Source organism: Moschus berezovskii, chromosome 4, assembly GCF_049115385.1.
Source record: "Moschus berezovskii isolate FMDL1 chromosome 4, NW_MosBer_1.0, whole genome shotgun sequence".
NCBI classification, from domain to species: domain Eukaryota; kingdom Metazoa; phylum Chordata; class Mammalia; order Artiodactyla; family Moschidae; genus Moschus; species Moschus berezovskii.
In genome coordinates, this window is record NC_142463.1 from 90,904,645 (window position 1) to 90,930,249 (window position 25,605).

At 41.2% G+C, this 25,605-nt stretch overlaps 2 protein-coding genes across 2 annotated transcripts; one reads left to right on the forward strand and one right to left on the reverse strand.

Moving 5' to 3' along the window:
* Positions 1 to 969: 969 nt before the first annotated feature.
* WDR77 (WD repeat domain 77) lies at positions 970 to 11,130 on the reverse strand. The gene is made up of 10 exons (XM_055402672.2): positions 10,841 to 11,130; positions 10,404 to 10,589; positions 8,216 to 8,357; positions 7,441 to 7,490; positions 4,924 to 4,994; positions 4,732 to 4,786; positions 4,204 to 4,275; positions 3,527 to 3,635; positions 2,915 to 2,983; positions 970 to 2,295 (listed from the first exon to the last, which is right to left on the reverse strand). Exons 1-10 carry the CDS (start codon positions 10,953 to 10,955, stop codon positions 2,136 to 2,138), a joined length of 1,029 nt encoding a protein of 342 aa, XP_055258647.2. The 5' UTR covers positions 10,956 to 11,130; the 3' UTR covers positions 970 to 2,135.
* A 66-nt stretch (positions 11,131 to 11,196) lies between these two features.
* Positions 11,197 to 24,980, forward strand: ATP5PB (ATP synthase peripheral stalk-membrane subunit b). Its single transcript, XM_055402674.2, has 7 exons — positions 11,197 to 11,347; positions 11,618 to 11,654; positions 16,866 to 17,011; positions 19,145 to 19,308; positions 19,657 to 19,782; positions 23,196 to 23,375; positions 24,648 to 24,980. Exons 1-7 carry the CDS (start codon positions 11,308 to 11,310, stop codon positions 24,723 to 24,725), a joined length of 771 nt encoding a protein of 256 aa, XP_055258649.1. The 5' UTR covers positions 11,197 to 11,307; the 3' UTR covers positions 24,726 to 24,980.
* The last annotated feature ends 625 nt before the right edge of the window (positions 24,981 to 25,605 follow it).

Sequence of the window (25,605 nt, forward strand, 5' to 3'; positions counted from 1 at the left end):
TGTCTGGAGCTACCTGAAACAGTACTTGAGCCAACCTGTGTCTGCTGTCCTGAGTGCTAGAAATCAGCAGTGGTATACAGTCAGCCAGGTTAGTGGACTTCAGACTGAGGACAATAAAAACAGGGAGACAGATTTACTGCAGGTGTTCAGACATGTGAACCAGTGAAATTAAACACAAAATAGATGTGTGTATGGTTTGAAACAAAACAAAATGAGCCCATTTCCACCTGTTATCAGCAAATCTGTGCTCCTGCTACTGACACTATTCTCGAGTAAAAGACTAGTGAATAACCTCACATGTGATAGTACATTTCTGATTATTCTGAGGTCACCTTCTATCTTGAACCATCTTTTTTCTCACCATAGTAGACAGTCAACCAAAGCTGTGACGATCATTTCTAACATGACTTTGATTACATTTGCAAATGTCTTGGTGATAATCATGGATGGAATCATTCTCATCAGCACAGGTTTATCTGAATCCTAATATTTTTTACATTAAGTAATATGGTTCTTCAAACTCTAGGTTTTCTCCTTCGGTGTCATTTTAACCACCTTGACACAATGTATTCATTTCCCTGGATTATCTTTCACTAAGTTTTCTCTCCACTATTCGAAGTCCATGAGGAACAGGCCTATGCAAATTTAATTCCTACCTACCTCACTCTAATAAGAGATTACAAATTTTAAGCTTTTATCTCCAGGAAGAACTTAAGAGTTTCTATCAACACACCCTATTACCTCTCTAAAGTCACATGGAAGAACAGTGAAGGTTTCATTCTCACCTCTCCCCAAACCCAATAGGTAGACCACCTAATAACAAAGTCCCATGTTTTTACTTGAGGGTAATTGTGAGACCAGAGCTCATGCTCAGCAAGGCTGAAACACAGCAGCTTTACTTATAAATACTTCGCCCATGAATCTACCCCAGTTTCATGAGATTTTAGCTAAACAAAACTTGCAAAGCACAAAAGTACATAATTGATTTAATTTAGTTTCAATACAATCAGTAACTGATCCATAACTTCTAAGTGGCAGCAGCCACCAAGCCAGTTAACAAATATTTTCCTTAAGTTTCAACTGGCTCCTCTCGGGGGTTGGGGAAGTACACGAAAAAGTAACGGGCTCTAAGATAGATACCTTGATGACTCTCGTAAGTGACACGTCTAACTGCACATAACACACATGCTTCAAGAGACAAGCCAACGATGAATCAACTTTTTATTTCACTGACCGGTACTTCTCTCTCTGATGCTGTATTTAAACTCTTCAGAGTCCCCCAAAATAGCATTCAGGTCTCCTGTGTCCAGTGATAGGGACCCAGAGGCAAAAAAGGTCAGGCCCCAGGCTGTTTTCGGGTGGGAAAGTGGCAGACATTCCTATGTAGGTCTATGTCAGTTTTTAACGGAAATGCTTTTAAGCTCTCCATCCTGAACCTCTTCTATGGCACCTAAGATAAAAATACATCCATCCTCATCAACACAACTCCATGGGGGTGGCGGTAGTGAGGGGGCATTACACAGGTACCAGCCAAACTTCTCATTCAGCTAAAAACTGGACTTCTGCCTCGGTTTAACAAGGAGATGCATAAAACTGTGGTGAGTGTCCTGGCTCTTCCTTAAGGTGGGCTGGACTGGATGTAAATGGAAGTACTGCTCATGATAAAGCTGAATTAAGCTCTATAAAAAAAAATAAAGTCGCTCCTATCTCTATGAGCAGCTTCCGAGAATCTAGGAATGCCCACATCCCGTACCTCACTCAGACATGGCCAATTCCTAATGCACAGCTACAATGGGAAGCATAAAAATCCCTTGCTAATTTTTAGGGTGTGGGGAGGATTGGGCTCTGGGAAAGACACGAGATGGATATTTTTCTCCCTCCCCCCGCTTACAAAGACTACGTATCTACACACACACTCAGACACACAAACATCCATGTTCAAGGGAGTTTTTCTTCCCTGACTACAGGACCCCAGGATCCAGCCTCCCCCAGGCTGAGACACAGCGCCTTTTAACTGCACAGATGTGGTGTACCAATATACTGCATAAGGCTCCTCTGTTGTCTCATTAATTGAGAGGGCAGGGGCAAAGGGTGTGGATACTCATGGGGGATTCACTTCTTGTCTGAAATCCAATCTACTCAGCAGCACTCTTAGGTCCAGGCTCTGGGAGAGGTTCTGTGGGCAGGATATGGTGGATGACCTGATGGTCCCAGCCCACTGTGGTAAGAAGGGAGTGATTGAGTGGGGACCAAGTAGCATCTCTCACAAAGTCTCTGTGGGCTCGGCTTCTAAACCTACAAGAGAACAAAGAAAAGTTTGGGCTTAGTATGAGACAGAAGAAAAAAGAAGAAATGGAAAGACACCCCTCTTCACCATATATGACCTAGTCATCAGGCCAGCAGTGTAGCCACAAAAAGAAGACTCCATCATCCAATCCAATGCCCTATTTTCATAGAAGAAATGACAGCTAGAGCAAGGGTATGATGTGAGTCAGTGTCAGTCGGCATCTCGTGGTAAGGAGGTGGTACCCTTGGATCTTGTGTCTGGGGCCTTTTATCCTAGAGCAGGCTGCATTCCTACACGTGGTACTTTGTGCACAAAGCACACGGTGTCCCTTTCTGAGAGATCACTGGAATGCCAGGCTCAGGAATTCCACCCAACACCACATTCCTCTACCAGGCACAGAGCTTGGAAGTCAGTCCCTGGAACAGGGAGACAGTCAACAGCTAGCCTGCTTCCATCACTGCTGCTGCTAAGTCACTTCAGTCGTGTCCGACTCTGTGTGACCCCATAGACGGAGCCCATCACTAAGTCTTCCTAAAAAAGACAACATGCTTTTTCAAAGGGTAAAAAGACCCAGCCATCTGCTGTTCCCTCCGTGACTCCTGATCACAGGGTCCGTGTCACACTTACACCTCAGAAAGGCCTGAGTCCAGCACAGCAAGGGAGCAGTCCTCACTGACAGAGGCCAGGAAGGGAGCACTAGGAGAGAAGAAGAAGGTTGCGAAAGATAAGTCCGTAGGTATCCAGACAAAATCTGACTGGGCAGTCCCCAAACCCCACTCTGAAGTGACCAGAGAAGGTAGCTTGATCCCCACTTTGGTTTAAAGCCTGACTACCACTCAAGTCTACAGTACAAGTTCCAAGGGAAGACGAGGAAAATGGAGCAAAGCTAGGGCTGACAGCCATCTTTGCAAATAACCATGCCATCTGGTCTCTCCCTGTAGCTTCAGCAATAACCCAGAAACACAGGATTTCCAACCACACAGCCCTAGAAGCCCATAGTATCAGTCATTTGGCGAGTTGAGCAGGAACAAGACCATGTTTTAGCCATTGGCAGTCAGAGACCATACAACTCAAAAAACAGACTACAGTCTTAAGAGATCTTTCACTTATTAAGGTCTTCAGCTAAAACAGCACCTGTTTTAAGGAGCCCCCCAATCAGCTAATGCTATGCCAACACAAGTATTCTCCCTCACTCTTCCCTTTCATATCTATCAGGCCCTTGATGACGAAGAGCAGTACCTGTGTGGGGAGAACACCAGCCCAGTGACACTCTGGGAGTGCACAACAGAGCTGAGGGCACAGCTTGCATTCTTGGTGTCCACAAGGGAGACAGTCCCATTCTCATCACCTGAAGGAAGAAGGAGATGTCAAGGGGGTTAAGAAAATGGGCTTTGGACTCAGCCAGATCTGTATTTGAATGCTGGTTCTTCATTCTTGAAAAAGTTAACCATTCTGAGCATCCATTTCCTCTTTGGTAAAGTAGGAATAATTAGTCATTTGAGGGTTGTGAAAATTAAAACTATTGGATGAGATAACCGTTGTGTTAACCACAAACTACGTCACAGTATACACAGCCAGATCACCATGTTAGCACCACTATTCCCTACTATACAATAGGATTCCCTATGTAACAATCCTCTTGCTTTGTGGCCCACTGACTTCTAGCCATGAATATAAGAGCCACAGCAAACAATCTGGAATCAAATCTACTAGGATAAAAATTATCATGTTCTTTAAAGCTAAACTAAAACTCCTTTTGGATCATCCTACCTCCACACACCCCCATTAGCATAATTCACTGAGTGCTCAAGTGTGCTGATAGACTGAGCAGCCAGAGCCTCGTGTACTACGGAGTGAGCTTTCTTGCTTATTCTCCCCTTCCCAGAGTCAACACACAGTTGGACATGCTGCCTTACCAAAGACAAAGACTTCACTCTGCTGAGGATGCCAAGTCAGGGAGGTAGGAAGGTAGCCAGAGGCACTGCAGCCTGTGAAGGAGAGAAGAGGGGTCTGGAACAAAACTCTGACCTCAGTTTTGAGAAGAAGTTTCGGTGGTGAAGTCACTCTAAATCCCAGGAGCACCTTTATTCAGTTTCCCAAGTTCTGCTAAGGCAGTCCCATCCTCAGACTTGATCCTCACAACCTATCAGCCTCCTGCTCTTTCCAGACCTGAGTCACAGGCAAGTTTCAACATAAAGCATGAAGTTGACAACTCTGGCCCCTTTATTCGCCCATCCAGGAAATATCAATCACCCCACCCTCAGGAACTAGCCCTTCCTCCCGGGACCCACCGCACAACATGAACCTCAGCAGGAAAGAAAGCAATTAGATCATTCACGTCAGTGACTGGGCATCTGGGAGCTTTGCCTTTGACTCTGGCCAAGGAAAGTCTCTTCCAGGTGGGTTCCTAGTACCATCATCCCACCACCAGCTCTCAGACTCACCCATCTGTGATGCTGGCTTTGGACAGCGGGTATCCCACAGTAAAATTCTATTGTCCTAGAAGAAGGAATAGAAAAAGGGCTTCACAGTCCAAAAACAGCTGCTGGCCAGAAGCCGTCCGTCCATGCTAGACTTAGGTCTAAAGGGTTTGGGTGTGGTCAGGGGTGGGAAGGGGAAAAGCGGCTATATCTTACCTCACCGCATGAAAGAAACACGGAATCCTTGTGGGGAGAGGCAGCAACACAGGTAACCTGCCCAGAGTGAGCTGGAGAGGAGAGAGAACAAGAAGTATGACAGAGGAGATGAAAGCAATCTTATCAAGAAGCCCAGATACTATCAAGGGGTAGGAGGGAGGCTGTGAGAACTGGCCCTAGCTAGACTTATGATGCAAATCAAAAAATTCCGTGAGAGTTTGGATGAGACAAAACCTAAGAGGAAATGCTGATAGCATTATAAAACCTCAGTAGACTTGCAGGAAAATGAACGGCTAAAGACATGAGTTTGAGTAAGCTCCAGGAATTCATGATAGACAGGGGAGCCTGGCATACTGAAGTCCATGGGGTCACAGAATCGGACACGACTGAGCGACTGAACTGAATGGAACTGAAAGACATGAATGATAAAGGCTGAGTCCAACCGGTGGAGGGATTTACGGTAAAGACAGCCTAGAACAGCCCAAGCACACACGCCTCCAGGCAGCACACAAAGACCTTCAAGGGAGTCCTGGACACTTGGGAGTTTCAAGGGAATTTCTCCAATGTTTTCTTTCCATACCAAACTAAGAAGCTGCCTGTGGTCTGCCAGCACTGCAGACCTCTACTCTCACAGCCATCCTTCTCCCATGTGTAGAAGAAACACACACCTCTCCTCCACCCCCAACTTTATCATGGTGTGATAGTCAGAGTATAAAAACCCAAATAATAAAACAAATGGGGGTTTTCATAAGAGTCAAAGTACAAAAGAAAGAGCATCTGGGTAAAATTCTGTGAAGGAGGCTGACCTTTCTTGGCCACACCACAAACACAAGTATTTAGGTACTAATTTAAAATCATGTGAAAGGATATAGTTCTTCAAAATTCTTTTAGGGCTGCATGCTAAGAATGTTAAAGGTCACTCTAAATGTTAATTACAGGCTGTGGAAACCACCTTCTCCAAAGTGATTTAACCATACTCTAAGAGAGATGTGGCTCTGCCTTGACATAGAAGAGTGGGTTCAAGCCACCTTCCACAGAATCCACGGAAAGCCAACATTATGAACAGGAATATACTGCTCACTTGAAAAAAAGCTTTGGGGCAAGCACCATGGGGGAGAACGAAAGATGAAAAACTACATGGTGCCTCTGCCTTTAGGGAATTTGAAATCAGTGGGGGGAATAAGAATAAACACAAAGAACTGTCACAACACTGCAAGTCAACTATCCGTTCCGTTCCGTTCCGTTTCGTCGCTCAGTCGTGTCCGACTCCATGCAACCCCGTGGACTGTAGCCTCCCAGGCTTCTCCGTCCATGGGATTCTCCAGGCAAGAATACTGGAGTGGGTTACCGTTTCCTTCTCCAGGGGATCTTCCCAACCCAGGGATCGAACCTGGGTCTCCCTCATTGGAGGCAGAGACGCTTTAACCTCTGAGCCACCAGGGAAGCCCCAAGTCAACTATACTTCAATTTTTTTTAATTTAAAATTAAAAAAGAACTAATGAAAAAGGCTGAAAGGGGCAAGTGTTTATTTAGCATAGGCCAGAAAAACATATCATATATGTAGGAAACAAAACGTTAGTATAGAAGACTTTGAACACTGGCATTTGAACATCATTGTCTAACTACCTGAAACTCCAGGAGACATGTGAGTTTGTGGTTTTGCTTTGCACATATCTGAATCATACACTTCACAGTTAGAATTGGCAGAGACAGGCAGTGAGGGAACCAGTTATCACTTACATCTACGTCTTTCAGTCACACACACATTAATGCTCTACACATTATCTCCATTAAGATCTAGTATCTTCATGAAGAATGGCTCCCCAAACAAAGTTAACTGCTAGTGCTGTTAATGAAAGTTAGCAAAAAGGGGAAAGTTAACAGAAAATGATGGCTCTCATCCTCCAAAAATGAGATTTTATGGAGAGGAATACTCAAAAAGTTCAAGATTCATGAGTATCAGAGTTTATACTTGAAGAATTCCTAAGATGTACAGTGATTGAATTTAGATAGCACGATATGCTTGAAGGAGGAATGACAGTAAAAAGGCTTGAATGCCATGACATGAACCTGAGATATTAACCTGCAAGCCACAAGAAACCAATGAAAGACCAAAGATGACGGGTCAAGAGATGAAATGAGTGCCACGGTCTAGGTGAGATAAAGACTGACTGTAAATGGGCGCATAAGAAATGAAAAGGTCACTGACCAAATGGAAAAAAATTCCAAAGAACTTGGGGACCAACTGATAGAAGGAAAAAGGATGAGTGGAAGAGGACTGGGAGTTTGAGCCTCAGGTGATCAAGAAGTTGATGAGCCTATCAATTAAAAAAATATAGGGAGATTAAGAGCTAGAGTTGACACTGGGACTTGACCATAGTTTCTGAAAAAAACTACCAGGTAGGAGAGCAAAGAATTGGTGTCACTGACATCCAAGGAAAGTTCAAAGAGCACAAAGGAGAGAATAAAAACAAAATAGCTAAGACAGGGACTAAAAAGGAAAGAAGATGCACTCACCTCGGTATGAATTCAGAACCATCTGCTGAGCAAGGTCCCAAACCTTGATGCTAAGAAGCAAAAGGAAACAAAGACTTAATTTGACCTACACTATATATATAAACACATGTATTCAAACATGTATTCCTACACCTTTGTCATCTACTGGACTTCTGGTACAGTCTACTTTTACAACGGATTGCAAAATCTCTAAGAAAACCTTATAAAAAACCTTATGAAAGTGAAAGTGATGTCGCTCAGTTGTATCTGACTCTTTGCAACCCCATGGACTATAGCCCACCATGCTCCTCTGTCCATGGGATTTTCCAGGCAAGAGTACTGGAGTGGGTTGCCATTTCCTTCTCCAGAGGATCTTCCTGACCCAGGGATCAAACCTAGGTCTCCCACATTGTAAACAAGACACTTTACCATCTGAGCCACCAGTGAAGTCCAAGAAACCTTACAGGTATGCCATAATTAGTCACTGAGTTCTTATAATGAGCCCAAAACATTACTTAATGAGACTGTTCTGTTCTGTCGCTCAGTCGTGTCCGACTCTTTGCGACCCTGTGGACTGTAGCCTACCAGGCTTCTCCGTCCATGGGATTCTCCAGGCAAGAATACTGGAGTGGGTTACCGTTTCCTTCTCCAGGCGATCTTCCCGACCCAGGGATCAAACCCGGGTCTCCGGCATTGGAGGCAGACGCTTCCCAAAACATTACTTATTGAGACTAATGTGACACTAAAGACACCCAAAGGCGGCCCAGAAACAGGAGCAATGAGGGCGGGGACCCACCAGAAGTCTTTGCTACCACTGACAGCATGTGTGCCAGAGCTCAGGACACTGACTGCAGACACGATGTCATCGTGCTCATACTTGCAGAACTTGCTGACAATGAGCGTCTCATTCTCATCCAGCTCCCACAATTCAACAGCACCTGTTGAGGGTGGGGAAGATAGTGAAGGAAACAAGCTGGGGTTACACCAAGACAGCACTTCACTTTTAGGATGCTAAGCTCTCGAGAGACAAGGATGACATCTCCACAATGATATGAATAGCACAGCTTAGTATGATTGAATATTCCCAGTTATTTGGACATTAATTGTCCCACCTTTATCCTTCCATGCAATGCCTGCCAAACCTCTATTCTTTTTTTTAAAAAAACATGAAACCCTCCACTGCTAAGTCTGACATTCAAAACAAAGAAAGCAGAATGAAGACATGTAAGAAACTGGGAAGAGATGGAAAGAGCACAGATTGGTTTCAGCATCATCTTTAAGATCAACATCATCCTTGATCTTGGGTGGATACAGAGAAAACAGTTTCATTCATGTCTTAATTTTGTTATGAATTTTGCTGGAAATTTCCACCAATTTAGAATCTTGGGACAGGTATATCCTACCTACACAGTTATTCTCCTTTGGGACCAAAACCTTCAAGCTCCCCCAAGCACGGAGTATGTTGTTGCTGTTGTTCAGTCTCTAAGTCACATCGAACTCTCTGTGACCCCATGGGCTGCAGCACACCAGGCTTCCCTGTCCTTCACTAACTCCTTGAGTTTGCTCAAACTCAAGTCCATTGATGAGTCAGTGAAGCCATCCAACCATCTAATCCTCTGTCGTCCCCTTTTCCTCCTGCCTTCAGTTTTTCCCAGCATCAGGGTCTTTTCCAATGAGTTGGCTCTTTGCATCAGTTGGCCAACGTACTGGAGCTTCAGCTTCAGCATTAGCCTTTCCAAAGAATATTCAGGGTTGATTTCCTTTTGGATTGACTCGTTTGATCTTTCAAAAGTCTTCTCCAGCACTGCAGTTCCAAAGGATTAATTGTTTGGAGCTCAGCCTGCTTTATGGTCCAACCCTCACATCCATGCATGACTAGAAAAAACTGTCATTTTGACTACATGGACCTTTGTGGGCAAAGTGATGTCTCTGCTTTTTAATAAGCTGTCTAGGTTTGTTGTAGCTTTTCTTCCAAGGAGCAAGTGTCTTTTAATTTCATGGCTGCAGGCACCATCCACAGTGATTTTGGAGCCCAAGAAAATAAAATCTGCCACTGTTTTCATTGTTTCCCCATCTATTTGCCATGAAGTGATGGGACCAGATGCCATGATCTTAGTTTTCTGAATGTTGAGTTTTAAGCCAGCTGTTTTACTCTCCTCTTTCACCTTCATCAAAAGGCTCTTTAGTTACTCTTCACTTTCTGCCATAAGGGTGGTGTCATCTGCTTATCTGAGGTTATCGATATCTCTCCTGGCAACCTTGATTCCAGCTTGTGCTTCATCCAGCCTGGTATTTCCCATGATGTACTCTGCATATAAGTTACATAAGCAGGGTAACAATAAACAGCCTTGACATACTCCTTTCCCAATTTGGAACCTGTCCAATTCTAATTTTCCACATCCGGTTCTAACTGTTGCTTCTTGATCTGTATACAAGGTTTATCAGGTCAAGTAGTCTGGTATTCCCATCTCTTTAAGAATTTTCCACAGTTTACTGTGATCCACATAGTCAAAGGCATTAGCATAGTCAATGAAGCAGTAGATGTTTTTCTGGAATTCTCTAGGTTTTCCTATGATCCAGGGGATGTTGACAATTTGATCTCTGGTTCCTCTGTCTTTTCTAAATCCAGCTTGAATGTCTGGAATTTCTCAGTTCACAAACTGTTGAAGCCTAGCTTGGAGGATTTTGAGCATTACCTTGCCAGCATGTGAAATGAGTGCAATCGTGTGAATTTGAACATTCTTTGGCATTGCCCTTCTTTGGGACTGGAATGAAAATTGACCTTTTCCAGTCCCGTGGCCACTGCTGAGTTTTCCAAATTTGCCGGCATATTGAGTACAGCACTTTAACTACATCATCTTTTAGGATTTGAAACAGCTCACCTGGAATTCCTCCACCGAGTATGGGACATTAAAAATTGAGCCCAGCCGACCTATACCCCAAGCCTCCACTCCACCTGTACAGCTGAGGAGCAAGTGACTCACCTGAATCAGAAGCCACTAGGATACCTCGGTCCCCTACCCAAGTGAGGTCAGCCACTCCGGCCTCCGTCTGGACTCCAGCAGAGCAGAAACCTTCGTTGGGGGCGGCACAAGGGTCCTTGAAAAGCCAGAGAGAGCCAGCCCAGCAGCGGCCACTCAGGCTAGAAGCCCCGAGCAGGAGCGCCCCATCTAAAGGAGATACAAGATGTCAGCATGAGGAGTGGAAGGGCTCGTTTCCCTGGTAACCGCCCAGCAGCCCGCTAGCTGGATCTGGACCCGAGACCGGGAACGCGGGGCACGGCTGGGGTGAGCTCAGCGAAGCGAAGCAGGGGTCAGGCTGGCAAGCGGGGGAATCGAGGTGCGGGCTGGAAGGTTTATTCCCAGGAAGGGGCACTCCGGGGTGGAGTAAGGAAATTCCTAGGCCTAGGACCCAGGCTCACCAGACCGGTACCGCGCAGCCTCCAATTGCCGCTCCATACAGGCGGGAGCATTAGGGGGAAGGTTCCACTCCCGGGCTGCCGGGGGCACTAGGGGCGGCGGTGTTTCCTTCCGCATCTCCACGGCTCCAACTTCAATCTAGACCCAAATTGGATGCCCGCCTGAGATTCAGCTCCAGAAGTCCCCACGTGGTTCCTCTCTGGGCCTCCGCCCCTCTAGACAAGCTACAGCCTCCCTACATCTCGCGAGATCTGCTTCTAAGATTCCAGTCGGCTTTCCCGCCAGAACCCTCCTGCAACCGGCTCTCTGCTTCTTATCGCGAGGGGGAAAAAAGACCGGAAGTTGACCGAGAGGGCACGAAGTTCTCTTCTCGCGAGACTTGTGAGCGTCCATCTTGCTTCTGTCCCTGACAGATTCTCCGGTTGGGGTCACTTGGCGGGGAAGATTGCTCTGTGGCCCCTACCTGACAATGCTGTCCCGGGTGGTACTTTCTGCCGCCGCCACAGCAGGTGAGAGGTACACACCCTGGTCCGGGATAGCAGAGTGATTGTAAAACAAGGCGTCTGTGGTTGCTTGGAGCTGGTGGGAAGAAAGGGCGTGAAGAAAAGCGCACTTGGGTGTGAGTGGAGAGTGAGTAGCGCCGCTCAGAAGGGGAGTGTGGGGTCTGGGGGGTAGGAATGGAGGACTCATGGCCTTAGTGATTGAGCTCTGTGGGGCCGAGGAAGGGGCAGACTAGATTTCACCGTGACCTTGCTAACCTACGCTTTGTATCTTTGTAGCCCCCTCTCTGAAGAACGCAGCCCTCCTCGGTCCAGGGTAAGTGTGAGGAATGTAATATTTCCTTTCGTCCTTGCTTTATCATCTCATTTCACTTCTAGGTTAATCTGCTCTTAGCTTTTGGCCAGTAATTACCTTTATTTTGGTTATATTGGAACGCTTAACGTCTAATTCACGTGTGATCCTATAACTGCCTGGAACACTATTGTATCATCTAATAGTAGAGGTTAAGAGAAAAAGTAATGTGTTCTAACTAAACTGTTTAGCAACTGGTTTCGGTGTCTCCTAAGCCCCGCCCCTTTCCCTTATGACCTTCAGCTAGACAGAGCTGCCGCAACCTGAATCAGGGTTACTAGATTGCATACCTAAGGGCGTTTTGTTAAATAAAAAAATGAAACTTGTAGTTTTTAATGTCCCCCAGGTTCCAACTTTAACTGTCAGAAATTATTCAGTGTTTCAGCAAATATTTATATTGCACTTCCATAACCGAAGATACAGAAATGAGTATGGTTAAGTACCTACCTTCACAACAGCAGAGGAGGTAGCTATAGAGTAGTTTACAATGAGTAAACTTGGCTCCTCTGCTTAACAAGCTGTGGGACCTTAATTTCTCCATCTGCAAAATAGAGATAATAGTACCTTATGGATTATGAGAATTAAGAGACGTAATTCCTGGGAACTCTAAAAACCGTGCTTGGTACATAATATGTGCTTAGTAAATGTTAGAACCTGGTATTAATATTATTTCATAAAACATGTCAGTTTTCTTTGGAATTTCTTCCGGACTTCATCCTAAATCTTGCAAAATTTGGTAACAGTCCTGTGTCTTGAAAAGGTGGTTTTGGTTTATCTGTAGTTAAGTAAGACTAATTGGTTGCTTCCAACTTTTCAAAGAAGAAAGATTCCATACAGACGACAAATAAACAACTCTTTGAAGTATAGGTAATAAGTGCATATATAAGATGTGAGGAACATCCTTGATTTCTCTTTCACATTTCATATCTAATGCATTCATAAGGCTCTTCTTATATCCAGACTCTGACCTTCTTTCACTACCACTACTACTGGAGTATGAACCACCATCACGTTTAACCTAGGTTATTTCAGTTGTCTCCTAACTAGTCTCCTTGAATCTATATTCATTTCCCATTACAGGCCATTGTCACAGGAATTATGTCATTTCCCCACCCTTCCCTTGCAAAATCCTCCAGAGCTGCCTGTCCCATTTGAAATAAAATCCAAACTTAAACCAGAAGGTTCAACATGAGTTGACCCCATCCTACCTCTTGATTTATCTTCTTACCTTCTGTTTTTAGCTTATTCTCAGCCATACTGATATTCTTGCCGTTCTTCCAAAAACTGCCAAGCTTACTGTTGCCTCAGGATCTTTATACTTGCTGTTCTCTCTTTTCCCGGTCATTAGCTCAGATGTCACCTAATCTCCCCCAAAAAAGCCTCTCTCCCCCTGACCCATTGCTCCTTAGCCCTTTACCCCCCTAGTTTGCATGGAATTTAAAACTGTCTGGAATTGTGTGTGTGCCTATACTTTCTCACACTCCAAACCCCACAAGAACATCTAAGGCTGAGACTTTGCTTATTGTTATACTATTGGTGCCTGACATAAGTAAAGGGTCTGTAAGTGTTTTGTTGAGTGCATAAATATCAGCCCACAATTGGAGAAGCCTTTGTAAAGGATATACTTGAGATTTTCTAAAGGCTGGTTGGTCTTGGCAGTCTTTAAGTGAAAGGCATACCACGTAGAAGCAGCATGAGGCAGTCTTTTTTATTTTGAAAACTGCACGTTAAGTCTCTTCAGTCGTGTCTGACTCTGCAGCCCCATGGACTGTAGTGCACCAGTCTCTGTCCATGGGATTCTCCAGGCAAGAATACTGGAGTCGGTTGCTGTGCCCTCCTTCAGGGGATCTTCCTGACCCAGGGATCACACCTAGCTCTCCTGCATTGCAGGCAGATTCTTTACCATCTGAGTTACCAGGGAAAGTTGTCAGTTCAGTTTAGTCGCTAAGTCATGTCCGACTCTTTACCGTGGACTGCAGCACACCAGGCCTCCCTGTCCATCACCAACACCCAGAGTTGACTCAAACTCATGTCTCGAGTCAGTGGTACCATCCAACCATCTTATCCTTTGTCATTCCCTTCTACTCCCTCCCTCAATCTTTCCCAGCATCAGGGTCTTTTCAAATGAGTCAGTTCTTCGCATCACATGGCCAAAGTATTAGAGTTTCAGCTTCAGTATCAGCTTCCAATGAATATTTAGGACTGATCTCCTTTAGGATGGACTGGTTGGATCTCCTTGCAGTCCAAGGGACTCTCAAGAGTCTTCTCCAACACCATAGTTCAAAAGCATCAATTCTTCAGCACTCAGCCTTCTTTATAGTCCAACTCTCACATCCATACATTGCTACTGGAAAAACCATAGCCTTGATAGACCTTTGTTAGCAAAGTTATGTCTCTGCTTTTTAATATGCTGTCTAGGTTGGTCATAAATTTTCTTCCAAGGAGTAAGCGTCTTTTAATTTCATGGCTGCAGTCACCATCTGCGGTGATTTTGGAGCCCAGAAAGATCAAGTCTGACACTGTTTTCTATATGCCATGAAGTGATGGGACTGGAACCATGATCTTAGTTTTCTGAATGTTGAGCTTCAAGCCAACTTTTTCACTCTCCTCTTTCACTTTCATCAAGAGGCTTTTTAGTTCCTCTTCACTTTCTGCCATAAGGGTGGTGTCATCTGCATATCTGAGGTTATTGAAATTTCTCCTGGCAGTCTTGATTCCTTCTTGTGCTTCATCCAGCCCAGCGTTCCTCATGATGTACTCTGCATATAAGTTAAATAAGCAGAGTGACGATATATAGCCTTGACGTACTCCTTTTCCTGTTTGGAACCAGTCTGTTGTTCCATGTGCAGATCTAACTGTTGCTTCCTGACCTGCATACAGATTTCTGAAGAGGCAGGTCAGATGGTCTGGTATTCCCATCTCTTTCAGAATTTTCCACAGTTTTTGGTGATCCACATAGTCAAAGGCTTTACAATAGTCAATAAAGCAGAAATAGATGTTTTTCTGGAACTCTCTTGCTTTTTTGATGATCCAGTGGATGTTGGCAATTTGATCTCTGGTTCTTCTGCCCTTTCTAGAACCAGGTTGAACATCTGAACATCTGGGAAAGCTGTAAGTAGTTGCATATGGCTGGAGAGTAGGAGAATGAAGGAAGAGGAGGCTATAAAACTTGACAGGTGCTGAATCATGTATACTATATTAAGTACTTTGTTTATGGTGGCCGGAAGAGAGCCTGTTGGAGAGTTTTAAAGTCACATTTGTATTTTAAAAACTTTAAAAGCAGCAGGGAGGGACTGGGTTGAAGGGGTATATGAGGAGAAGCCAAGAGACCAGGTTTTGATTGTTAACTTTCTTAGGCAAGAGTAGCTGAGGGCTTGAACTGAGGTAGCCAGTTAGGGAGAGGATTTGTGTCCAACTTGGTTTGAAGCTCAACATTCAGGAAACTAAGATCATAGCATCTGGTCCCATCACTTCATGGGAAATAGATGGGGAAACAGTGGAAATAGTGTCAGACTTTATTTTGGGGGGCTCCAAAATAACTGCGGATGCTGTTTGCAGCCATGAAATTAAAAGACACTTACTCCTTGGAAGAAAAGTTATGACCAACCTAGATAGCATATTAAAAAAGCAGAGACATTACTTTGCCAACCAGGGTCCATCTAGTCAAGGCTATGGTTTTTCCAACGGTCATGTATGGATGTGAAAGTTGGACTGTGAAGAAAGCTGATCGCCGAAGAATTGATGCTTTTGAACTGTGGTGTTGGAGAAGACTCTTGAGAATCCCTTGGACTGCAAGGAGATCCAACCAGTCCATTCTAAAGGAGGTCAGTCTTCGGTGTTCATTGGAAGGACTGAAGAAGCTCCAGTATTTTGGCCACATGCGAAGAGTTGACTCACTGGAAAAGACTCTGATGCTGGGAGGGATTAGGGGCGGGAGGAGAAGGGGATGACAGAGAATGAGATGGCTGGATGGCATCACCAACTCAATTGAGATGAGTTTGAGTGAACTCCGGGAGCTGGTAGTGGACAGGGAGGCCTAGCGTGCTGTGACTCATTGGGTCGCAAAGAGTTGGACACAACTGAGCGACTGAGCTGAACTGAATGTGAAGTCAAGTGGGCCTTAGGAAGCATCACTACGAACAAAGCTAGTGGAGGTGATGGAATTCCAGTTGAGCTATTTCAAATCCTGAAAGATGACGCTGTGAAAGTGCTGCACTCAGTATGCCAACAAATTTGGAAAACTCAGCAGTGCCCACAGGACAGGAAAAGGTCAGTCTTCATTCCAATCCCAAAGAAAGGCAATGCCAAAAAATGCTCAAACTACTGCACAATTGCACTCATCTTACATGCTAGTAAAGTAATGCTCAAAATTCTCCAAACCAGGCTTCAGCAATATGTGAACCATGAACTTCCAGATGTTCAAGCTGGTTTTAGAAAAGGCAGAGGCACCAGAGATCAAATTGCCAACATCCACTGGATCATGGAAAAAGCAAGAGAGTTTCAAAAAAACATCTATTTCTGCTCTATTGTCTATGCCAAAGCCTTTGACTGTGTGGATCACAATAAACCGTGGAAAATTCTGAAAGGGATGCAAAAGCATGTTTCACTTAGTGGTGGTTTAGCACCCCATCACAGAGAATATTCAGAATGGTTAAAGTTCTTGCCATCAGGGAGCTCACAACACAGTGGCCATTTAATAACCATTTACATAAAACTTTAACATATGCTGAACACCATTCAATATACTTTACATTTTTTAACTCAGTTAATCCTCACAACAACCTTCTAAGGTCATATTTATTTTACTTTATTTAGAGAAATCACAGATTATAAAGCGTAAAGTAGAATTTGAACACAGATAGTCTGGCTGCAGAGTCTATGTTCTTACATATTTTAGTGCTGGTAATAGATATGTAAGGTGCTAGACAGATGATCTATGAGATTTAACAGAGGAACTCTAGTATTGGGTAGAAGATTACATAAAGCTTTAAGTTATTTCCCCTTGTCACAGCTAATTATTGGACCCTCGCCTTCCTGTTCTTGGTTTGTTCTCTCTCCATTAGGACAGTCAGAAACTACCTTAATCCTCATCCCTATCCATTCTTTCTACAGTTGTTCATATGTTATGTTCTCTTTAAAGAATAGGCTTTAAATTTGTATAATTCCTACCTACAGGGTATTGCAGGCAACAAGGATCTTTCACACAGGGCAGCCAAGTCTTGCCCCTGTACCACCTCTTCCTGAACATGGAGGAAAAGTTCGTTTTGGGCTGATCCCTGAGGAATTCTTCCAGTTCCTTTATCCTAAAACTGGTGTAACAGGTGAGCATTTGCCCAGTGTTTGATAGTATGTTTGGATGCTCTGGTTTATGTTAATCTAGAATTTTAGTAACTTCTTACCTTTTCCACATACACCAGAAAAGTCAGCTCTTTTCAAAAATAAAGTGCGGAAGTGATTCAGTGTAACAATTGATTTGATTGCTTTAACTTGTCTTTGGAGTGATTTTGTTTGGGATTTTAACTTGATTTTATAACATTGTCTCTATTCGTTGATACACCAAATTTATTGAATGCCTGCCCTATCCTGCTGCTGCTGCTGCTGCTAAGTCACTTCAGTCGTGTCCGACTCTGTGTGACCCCCTATCCTAGGCACTGTTTTAGGCATACAGTGGTGAACTAAAGTGCCTGCCATCATGAAACGTACTTTCTTTTGTAGGATAAACAGTAAAGAAATGAGAGTAACTGGGGAATTTTTTGGCAATCCGGTGGTTAGAACTCATGCTTTCACAGCAGGGGCCCAGGTTCGATCCCTGGTTGGAGAACTAAGATCCCTCGAGCCATGTGGAGTGCCCCCCCCCAAAAAAAAAGAGTAACCGTAAAATACACTTTCAGGTAGTGATGGAAAGGACTATGGATAAAAATAAATCCATGTAAGGCAATAGAGACTATGTATTGTATGTATAATTGTGTATGTGATTATGAAAAAAGAACTGGACCGGACATACCAGTTTTTTTTCTTTTATAAAGGCCTAAACTGTCCTGAAATCTTTCATTTTTGTAATGTGATATGCTTTCACTTTATTTAATGCGTATAACAGTTCTATGAAGACATTTTTATTACCCAGAAGAACTAGAAGACAACTTGCTGAGGTTTATTCTCTCTTTAGTGACTGAGTAGTACTTAAACATGGGCCCTCCAGTTAAGTTTAGTGTACTTTTTATTACACATGCTGCTTCTCTTGCTGTATCCAACTATAGCTATGACCGTGAAACACAGGATATCAAAGATATTTTTTTTAGTCTCTGCAAGGAATGACCCAAAATAGCTTTTCCATAATTAAAATTGTGAGAAACATCAGATCTCCATAAGTGATAAAAATGCTACATGTGATAAGCCTTTTTTTTTAATAAATTCACATTTAAAATGTATACACTGAAGGCTTTTTTTTTAAGTGAACTATTTAAACTTTGTATGGGAAACTGGGTAAAACACATTTGAGAATGTAACCCTTTTATTCTCATAGTATGTCCTAATATCCTTTGGTACTTGTATTGCTTAGAAGCACTGTAAACTGCTTCCCCTAAAGACCTGTCTTAAATCCTACATAGCATCTTGTGAGTCACAGAGGAAAATCCTAAAGAAAGGTACATGATGGTTTGTATCCTTTCAGAATTCATGATCTGGTTAAAGAAAAAGATGGCCATATTAGAAGCATTATAATAAGGTGCTACAGGAAGTGAAAGTCCTGTTATTTAGTTCTTTTACTTACTTGCTGCTTTATAGTTGTGTCTGTTTTGTTTTATTTGCTTATTTCCAGTGTCAGATTCACATTGAGTAAATAGGCAAGAGTGGATAAATTTTATTCTGACCACTGTCCCCCACTTAACAAATAGTATATTTTGCTGCACAAATTATTCTCAAAGTAACTTGACATTTTTATAAACTACTTCCTGTTTGTTAAGCAGTTGTACTAGACACTATATACATTGTTTTTTAGTTACATCAGTTCTGTGAAGAAGGTACTATTCCCATTTTACAGTTCAGGAAACTAAGCTCAGAGATCAAGTGTATTGTCCAGTGTTGCTAAATTGCAAAGTCAGATTTCCATAAGTCCAGATTATTGTCCTTTCAGTTGTACCTTACTGCTTCTCATCTAGGCTTTGATCTTTGAATCTGATTATTTAAAATCATTATTAATTTTGCTTAACTGGATACATGTATGTGTATGGCCGATTCCCTTCTCTGTTCACTTGAAACTATTATGCTGTTGTTAATTGACTATACCCCAATACAAAATAAAAAGTTTTAAAAAAGAATAAAATAGGAAAAAAATACCATTCAGTTCAGTTCAGTCGCTCAGTCGTGTCCGACTCTCCGCAATGCAGACATATCTCTCTGTTTTACCCTTTTAGACGTAGCATGTCTATCGTAAAATAACTTTTTCTTCCTTTTAGGACCCTATGTGCTTGGAACTGGGCTTATCTTATATTTACTCTCCAAAGAAATATACGTGATAACTCCAGAGACCTTCTCTGCCATATCAACAATAGGGTTCCTTGTCTATGTAGTTAAAAAATATGGTGCCTCTGTTGGGGAATTTGCTGATAAACTCAATGAGGTAAGAACCATAAATCTTACTTCCCGTTTTAGACAGTACTAGAAACATCAAAGCCGTCAAGTGATAGGAACAAATGATATAAAAATGAATCTGATTATAATGATTTCAATTATAAATGTTAATTACTAATTTGAGATAAATTTTTAAAAACTACCAGACTTTCTCCAGCTTTTCTGTAGTTTTGTTCATTCAGCAAGATACTGCATAGCTACTGTGAGCAACTCTTGTTAAGGATTTGTGCAGTTCTCCTTATGTGTGGGTATTTTCACAAGTGAAGAAGTATAGAATAAATCTTTTTATTACCCTTGATACTTTCACTGATCTTTGTTTTAAATATCATAATTGCAGCAAAAAATTGCCCAACTGGAAGAGGTGAAACAGGCGTCCATCAAACAAATACAGGATGCTATTGAAATGGAGAAGTCACAGCAGGCACTGGTTCAAAAGCGCCATTACCTTTTTGATGTTCAAAGGGTAGGTTTCAGAACTTTCTCAGACGAGTGAAATTACTCATTTGTGTATGTTTAAAACAAAAATTTACAGTCATATGAAGGTTGTATAGTTTGAGCATATTTTACTTGGAAAAAAGAAAATCTGGGTAGGGATTGGCTGTTAAAGCTATTTAGACATCTAAGACCCCTCAAGTGGATAAATAATTAGAATTATTACTCTAAAACTAGAGGGAATAAAAAGTATAAAAGAACAAATTTTTAAATCCACACCGAAAGCCGATTTAAAAATGACATTCACTATAAAATACAGTCGGTGAAATACATGCTGTGCATTTCAAACATGCATGTTATAAGAAAGTCTTATGACATAACAGGATCCCTAAAGATACTTATCACATTATGTTTGAAATCCTCAGAAATCTCTTCATGCGTAGGTTACAGCCAGAGAATTCTTCCTGCATCATAACTAATATGTCACACAAAACCTGGCTTTTGAAGATGTAGCTTTTTGCAAGAATCAAATGATAGTGATTAAAGTTTTTATTTATTTATGAAATATTTAATAGGTATATTTTAAGTGTGGACACTGGTCAAGGCAGAGTGCTAGGATTACAGCAGAGAACAAAACCAAGTCTCCTTTCTTGGTGCCTACTTTCTAGCCAAGGGTTGAAAGACAGAAAGGGGAAAAAAAATTAAGCAGATGTGAATGTTAACTTGTGTGAAGTACCTGTAGAATAATGAACTTACATTAAAGGAAAAGAAATTTTAGAAGGAGGGAGTTACCTGTTTTGTTCGGCAGTTTAGAAAGGCTTCTGATATGATATTTGAACCTGATGTCTGAGGAAATAGTATTGCAGACAGAGGGAAGAACAATCACAAGGGCCCTGACCCTGGAAGCTTGCTTGGTATAGACAAGTGAAAGTAAGAAGGCCAGCGTAGCTGAAGTAGAATGGGTGAGGAGGAAGGTGAGAGGAAACAAGGCGGAGAGTGGCCAAGGGCGGGATCATATGAAGGCTCATAGGCTTCTGTGAGAACTTTGACTTGTACTCAGAATGAGAGAAAGTCATTGAATCTTTTAGGCAGAGGAGTGATATGATCTCACTGGTGTTTTGAAGAGTCACTCTGATGGCCTTGTTGTAAAAAGCCTTCAGGCTTGCATGTGTTGGTTTGAAATGCCTACGAGTTAGCCAAATAAGAGTTATTAGATACAAGAGTCTGGAATCACTGGGGAGAATTTGGAAATCATGAGCTTACAAGTGGCACTTAACAGCTGTAAGACCGGAACAAGAAGGAAAATAACTGGTGGAAACAAGGATTAATTTGTAGTTGCCCTACTTAATGGTCAAGTAATAAAGGGCCAAGAATTTGGCATTGGATTTAACAGTATGAAGGTTGGAGACCTTGGTAAAGTTTATTTTAGTGAAGTGGTTGGAGTAAATTAAAGGAAAAAAATGGAAGAGGAGAATTGGAGTCTCGGCATAAATCACTGTCAGAATTGTGAAGGAGTTAGAATATTGTTGGGCAAAGAAATTAGCTCAGAGGAGAGGATTTAGTAATCAAAAGAGATTTTTTAAAAGATAGTATAATTACATGCTAGGATCTGATAGAAATTAGTAGAGAGAAAATTTGATGCAAGAAAGGGGTGTGCACAGGGAGGAATTTGCTAGAGCAGTGTCCTTGGGTAGGACTAGAGGGCTTGGCGTATGCAGGTTGAAGGTTTGGCTTCAAGAGCATCAACAGTTCCATAGTTAAAGGAAGACAAAGTATGTGAGTATGGGTTCAGATAGACTAGCTGATATAGTGGTACAAGTTTGTGAAGTTCTTTGTTTCCTTTTTCTCAGTGAAATAGGAAGTTAGGTCATTTCCTGAACAGGAAAGTAGTCAAAGCAGTATTTGAGATTTGAGGAGAAAGAACATAGGGCCTACTTGAGCTTAATATCTCAAACCTTTATACTTAACAGGGAGATGTATAAGGATTCTCATTACAGACTGGAAGATGACAATATCCCTGTCACTTTATTGATTATTATTCTGGAGGCAGTAGCTGGTATTAGAGAAGAAAAGGAAATGAGAGGTATAAAAACTAGAAACCTTAAAAGAAGAAAAAGACAACATGGAAAACAATACAGTACCTTTGGAAAGACAAGATGTTTCCAATAAGACAACAAAATCCAGAAACTTGGGTAGTGACGGATGTTAACTAGACTCATTCTGGTGATCATGGCACAATATATACAAATACCAAATCATTGTGTTTATATACCTGAAATTAATATAATATTGTATGTCAGTTATACCTCAGTTTTTGAAAATCCAGAAAACTATAGGAGGAAAAATTGTTAAGTTAATCTCATTTTAAAAAATTTAAATTTTACATGTAGAAATTACCATAAACCAAAGTTAGAGATAAAAGGACACTTGCATCCCATGTGACACAAAAGGGTAGTTATCTTAGGATAGACCAACATTCCAGTAGAAAACTAGGCATAGGACATGAACAATTTATAAAGATATAAGTAAATGTAAATGACTTCTAAGTATATAAATTTTTTCCTTATATAAAGACAATTAAAATTGATAATTTTTTTCTGCTTATCAGAATAGCAGAAAGTAAAGGTTTTATAAACACTGTTGGTTAGGCTGTTTGTGTTGCTGTTGAAAAAATGGAGCAGTACAACTTTTCTATAGGATTTGACAATGTTAATCACAATTTAAAATGGATCTTTAAGAGCATGGGTTTTGTAGCCTGACCCCTTGTATTCAGGCCTTGGCTTCATAATTCAGTGACCCTGTAACCTTAGACAGATTCCTTGGTTTTTGCCTCAGTTTTCCTCACTGTAAAATGAATATAGTAACTATCCTGTGGTGTGATTTTAAGATTTAATTGAATTGACACTGTGTTTAGAAGATAGATACTCAACAGATGTTAGCTATTATTTGACCCAGCAGATATTCAGATATAACTGCAAAGATGTAAACTGCAATATGTAGTTGAAAGAATAGAAGCAACCTAATCTGTTAATAGAGCTTAGTTAAATAAATTATGTGTTGTGAGACACAAAATAGTAGAATCCAAGTAAGTTTTAAAACTGAGATGGGTCTATATGTCGTAACCAGTAAAAGTGATGTTTATGTGTGTACATATACGTATGTTTTGTTTATTAAGTATTTTTGGGAGAAAATACAAGAAATAGAGGAAGATGATAGCCTATGAGGGGGCTGGAGAGGGCTTATTTTTTTACTGTATATACTTTTAAATATATTTTTACTATATGCTGTTAGATTTTTTTTAACCAGATGTATGTATTGCCTGTTCATATTAAACAAATGAACTTCAAATACAGTTAAGTAGTAGCTGTTCTAAGAGGCAGAATCCTCAGAATGGAAGTAATCCTTTGTGCAAACAATTCTCATCACTTCTTAATTTTGCTTCAGAATAACATTGCTATGGCCTTGGAGGTTACTTACCGGGAACGGCTGCATAGAGTATACAGGGAGGTAAAGAATCGCCTGGACTATCACATCTCTGTGCAGAATATGATGCGTCAGAAGGAACAAGAGCACATGATAAACTGGGTGGAGAAGCATGTGGTGCAGAGCATCTCTGCACAGCAGGTACATGATGTTTCAAAACTTGCAGAGTTGTATTAATAACTGATAGTATAGGGATAGCTGGCAGGGAGTCTTTAGCCTAGCAATATTGGGATAGCCCTGGTTCATTTTTCTGGTTAGTGGTAACCTAGAAAGTGCTGCACAACTGCCATAGTAGGTTTCCTCCTTCCTCAGAGTTTGGTTACCAAAAGAACTCTCATTCATAGTGGAAAGATCATTGAGAATACTTGTTATGGCCCACTTATGTTCAGGTTCCATCATCTGGGAAACATTAGCCAACATAATTCTCTGTAAAACAAAAACTGGACAAGTCTATTTCTGAGCCTCTTCCATTTTCTAATTCTGTGATGTCCATTCCATTTCCTCTCCTCAGCTGCTAAATTCATTGATCTTGAACAGAAATGTTTTCTATTTTTATCTATTTACTTATTTATTTGTATATCACTTGATTTCTTTCCCAAATAAAGAGTATACTTAGGCATTTCTGGTCACTTTCAGCATAGCCATGCAGGGCTGGAGAAAAACAGGGTATATCGCTATTTAATGAATTGGTTTTTTAAATTATACTCTTTTATGTAAAATTAATATACTTATTTAAGAAATTTGGAAAGTACAAAAGAGGCAAAAATTATTTTTATTCTTTCTTAACATTGTTTATTACTAATGTTTGTTAGGTTGGGCCTTTTCAAGCAAGTATTAGCTGTAAAATATAACATCAGTGGCACATGGTTACGGGATTATCTAGCTTCAACCTCTAGACAGGTTTCACTCATAAAAGCTATGCACCAGGAGACTTTTTAACTATTCCCTGGTTTTGCTTTATTAAATAATTGATTATCCCCTTTGTAAAGCTGGAATCAAGATTGCTGGGAGAAGTATCAATAACCTCAGATATACAGATGACACCACCCTTATAGCAGAAAATGAAGAGGAACTAAAGAGCCTCTTGATGAAAGTGAAAGAGGAGAGTGAAAAAGTTGGCTTAAAACTCTCAACATTCAGAAAATGAAGATCATGGCATCTGGTCCTGTCACTTCATGGCAAATAGATAGGGAAGCAATGGAAACAGTGACAGACTTTATTTTCTTGGGCTCCAAAATCACCTCAGATGGTAACTGTAGCCATGAAATTAAAAGATGTTTGCCCCTTGGAAGAAAAGCTATGATCAGCCTGCTGCTGCTAAGTCACTTCAGTCATGTCCGACTCTGTGCGACAGTGTTTATACCCTTCTGTGATTAGACAGGGTCTAACCAGCTTTCTCTTTCCTTATCACAGGAGAAGGAAACAATTGCCAAGTGCATTGCAGATCTAAAGCTGCTCGCAAAGAAGGCTCAAGCTCAGCCAGTTCTGTAAACACATCTATCCCTATTAAGACAGCTAGAAACAGAAGTTTTGCATCTGATATAATGAGATAATTGAAACAATCTTTTGGCCAGTAAGATCTTTCTCTAATCCATCTTGCTGTACATTTTGAGTTGTCCTGTGATCACTTTTAAGTAAGCAGTTTCTTTGAATAAAATTTGGTACCTGGCTAAAAATTGTCAAAGTTATAGTTTAAATTTGTAATTAATTCAGCCATCCTAACAATAAAGTGACAGTTTAAACAAAGTTTTTCAAGATGCATAATTTTCTGAAATATTATTTCAACATTCATTATATTGGTAAAAATTAAAGATGTCACTGAACTGATAATCTTATTTATATAATTATTAGTGGTAAGCTATTTCTTGCTGCTAGGTTATGGGGAATAAAAGCTTTTCAGTATTCTTAAAGTGGCTAAAGGAAATCATATATCATTGACTTTATTTTTGCTTTAGTAGTATGTCTGCAGAAAATACTTTGGACTCAATGTGTCATAAAATTACCCTCAAGAATCCAACAGATAGAAGATTCTGCCTTTCCATAGATTTGTCTGCATTTAATTGTCATACTTTTATAAGGACTTACTTGTGAACAAATGGATAAAACAATTATTTAGGTCAGTATTGATGGCTAATATATTCATCATCTATAGAAATCAGATTAACATCATTATTAAGATGTTGCTTAAAGGAAAGTTTACTAGGGTCAGTAGTAGGTGTTCCAAATTATTCATTAAATGAAAAATTGCTAAGCACTATCCTACAATGGTCACACAGAGATAAAAAGTTCCTACCACAAGGTGTTAATCTGCTGGAAAGGCAGAATATATGATACAATACAGATTTTAGTACAAGGTGTTTTGAGAGTTCCA

Coding starts and splice junctions, on each gene's coding strand:
- WDR77 (XM_055402672.2), bottom strand. CDS start 10,955: ATGCGGAAGGAAACACCGCCGCCCCTAGTGCCCCCGGCAGCCCGGGAG. Junction 4,995..7,440: donor GGTTCTGAATTCATACCGAG/GTGAGTGCATCT, acceptor TCTCCTCTCCAG/CTCACTCTGGGCAGGTTACC. Junction 2,984..3,526: donor CTGGTGTTCTCCCCACACAG/GTACTGCTCTTC, acceptor CTTCTCTCCTAG/TGCTCCCTTCCTGGCCTCTG.
- ATP5PB (XM_055402674.2), top strand. CDS start 11,308: ATGCTGTCCCGGGTGGTACTTTCTGCCGCCGCCACAGCAG. Junction 11,348..11,617: donor TTCTGCCGCCGCCACAGCAG/GTGAGAGGTACA, acceptor GTATCTTTGTAG/CCCCCTCTCTGAAGAACGCA. Junction 23,376..24,647: donor AGAGCATCTCTGCACAGCAG/GTACATGATGTT, acceptor TCCTTATCACAG/GAGAAGGAAACAATTGCCAA.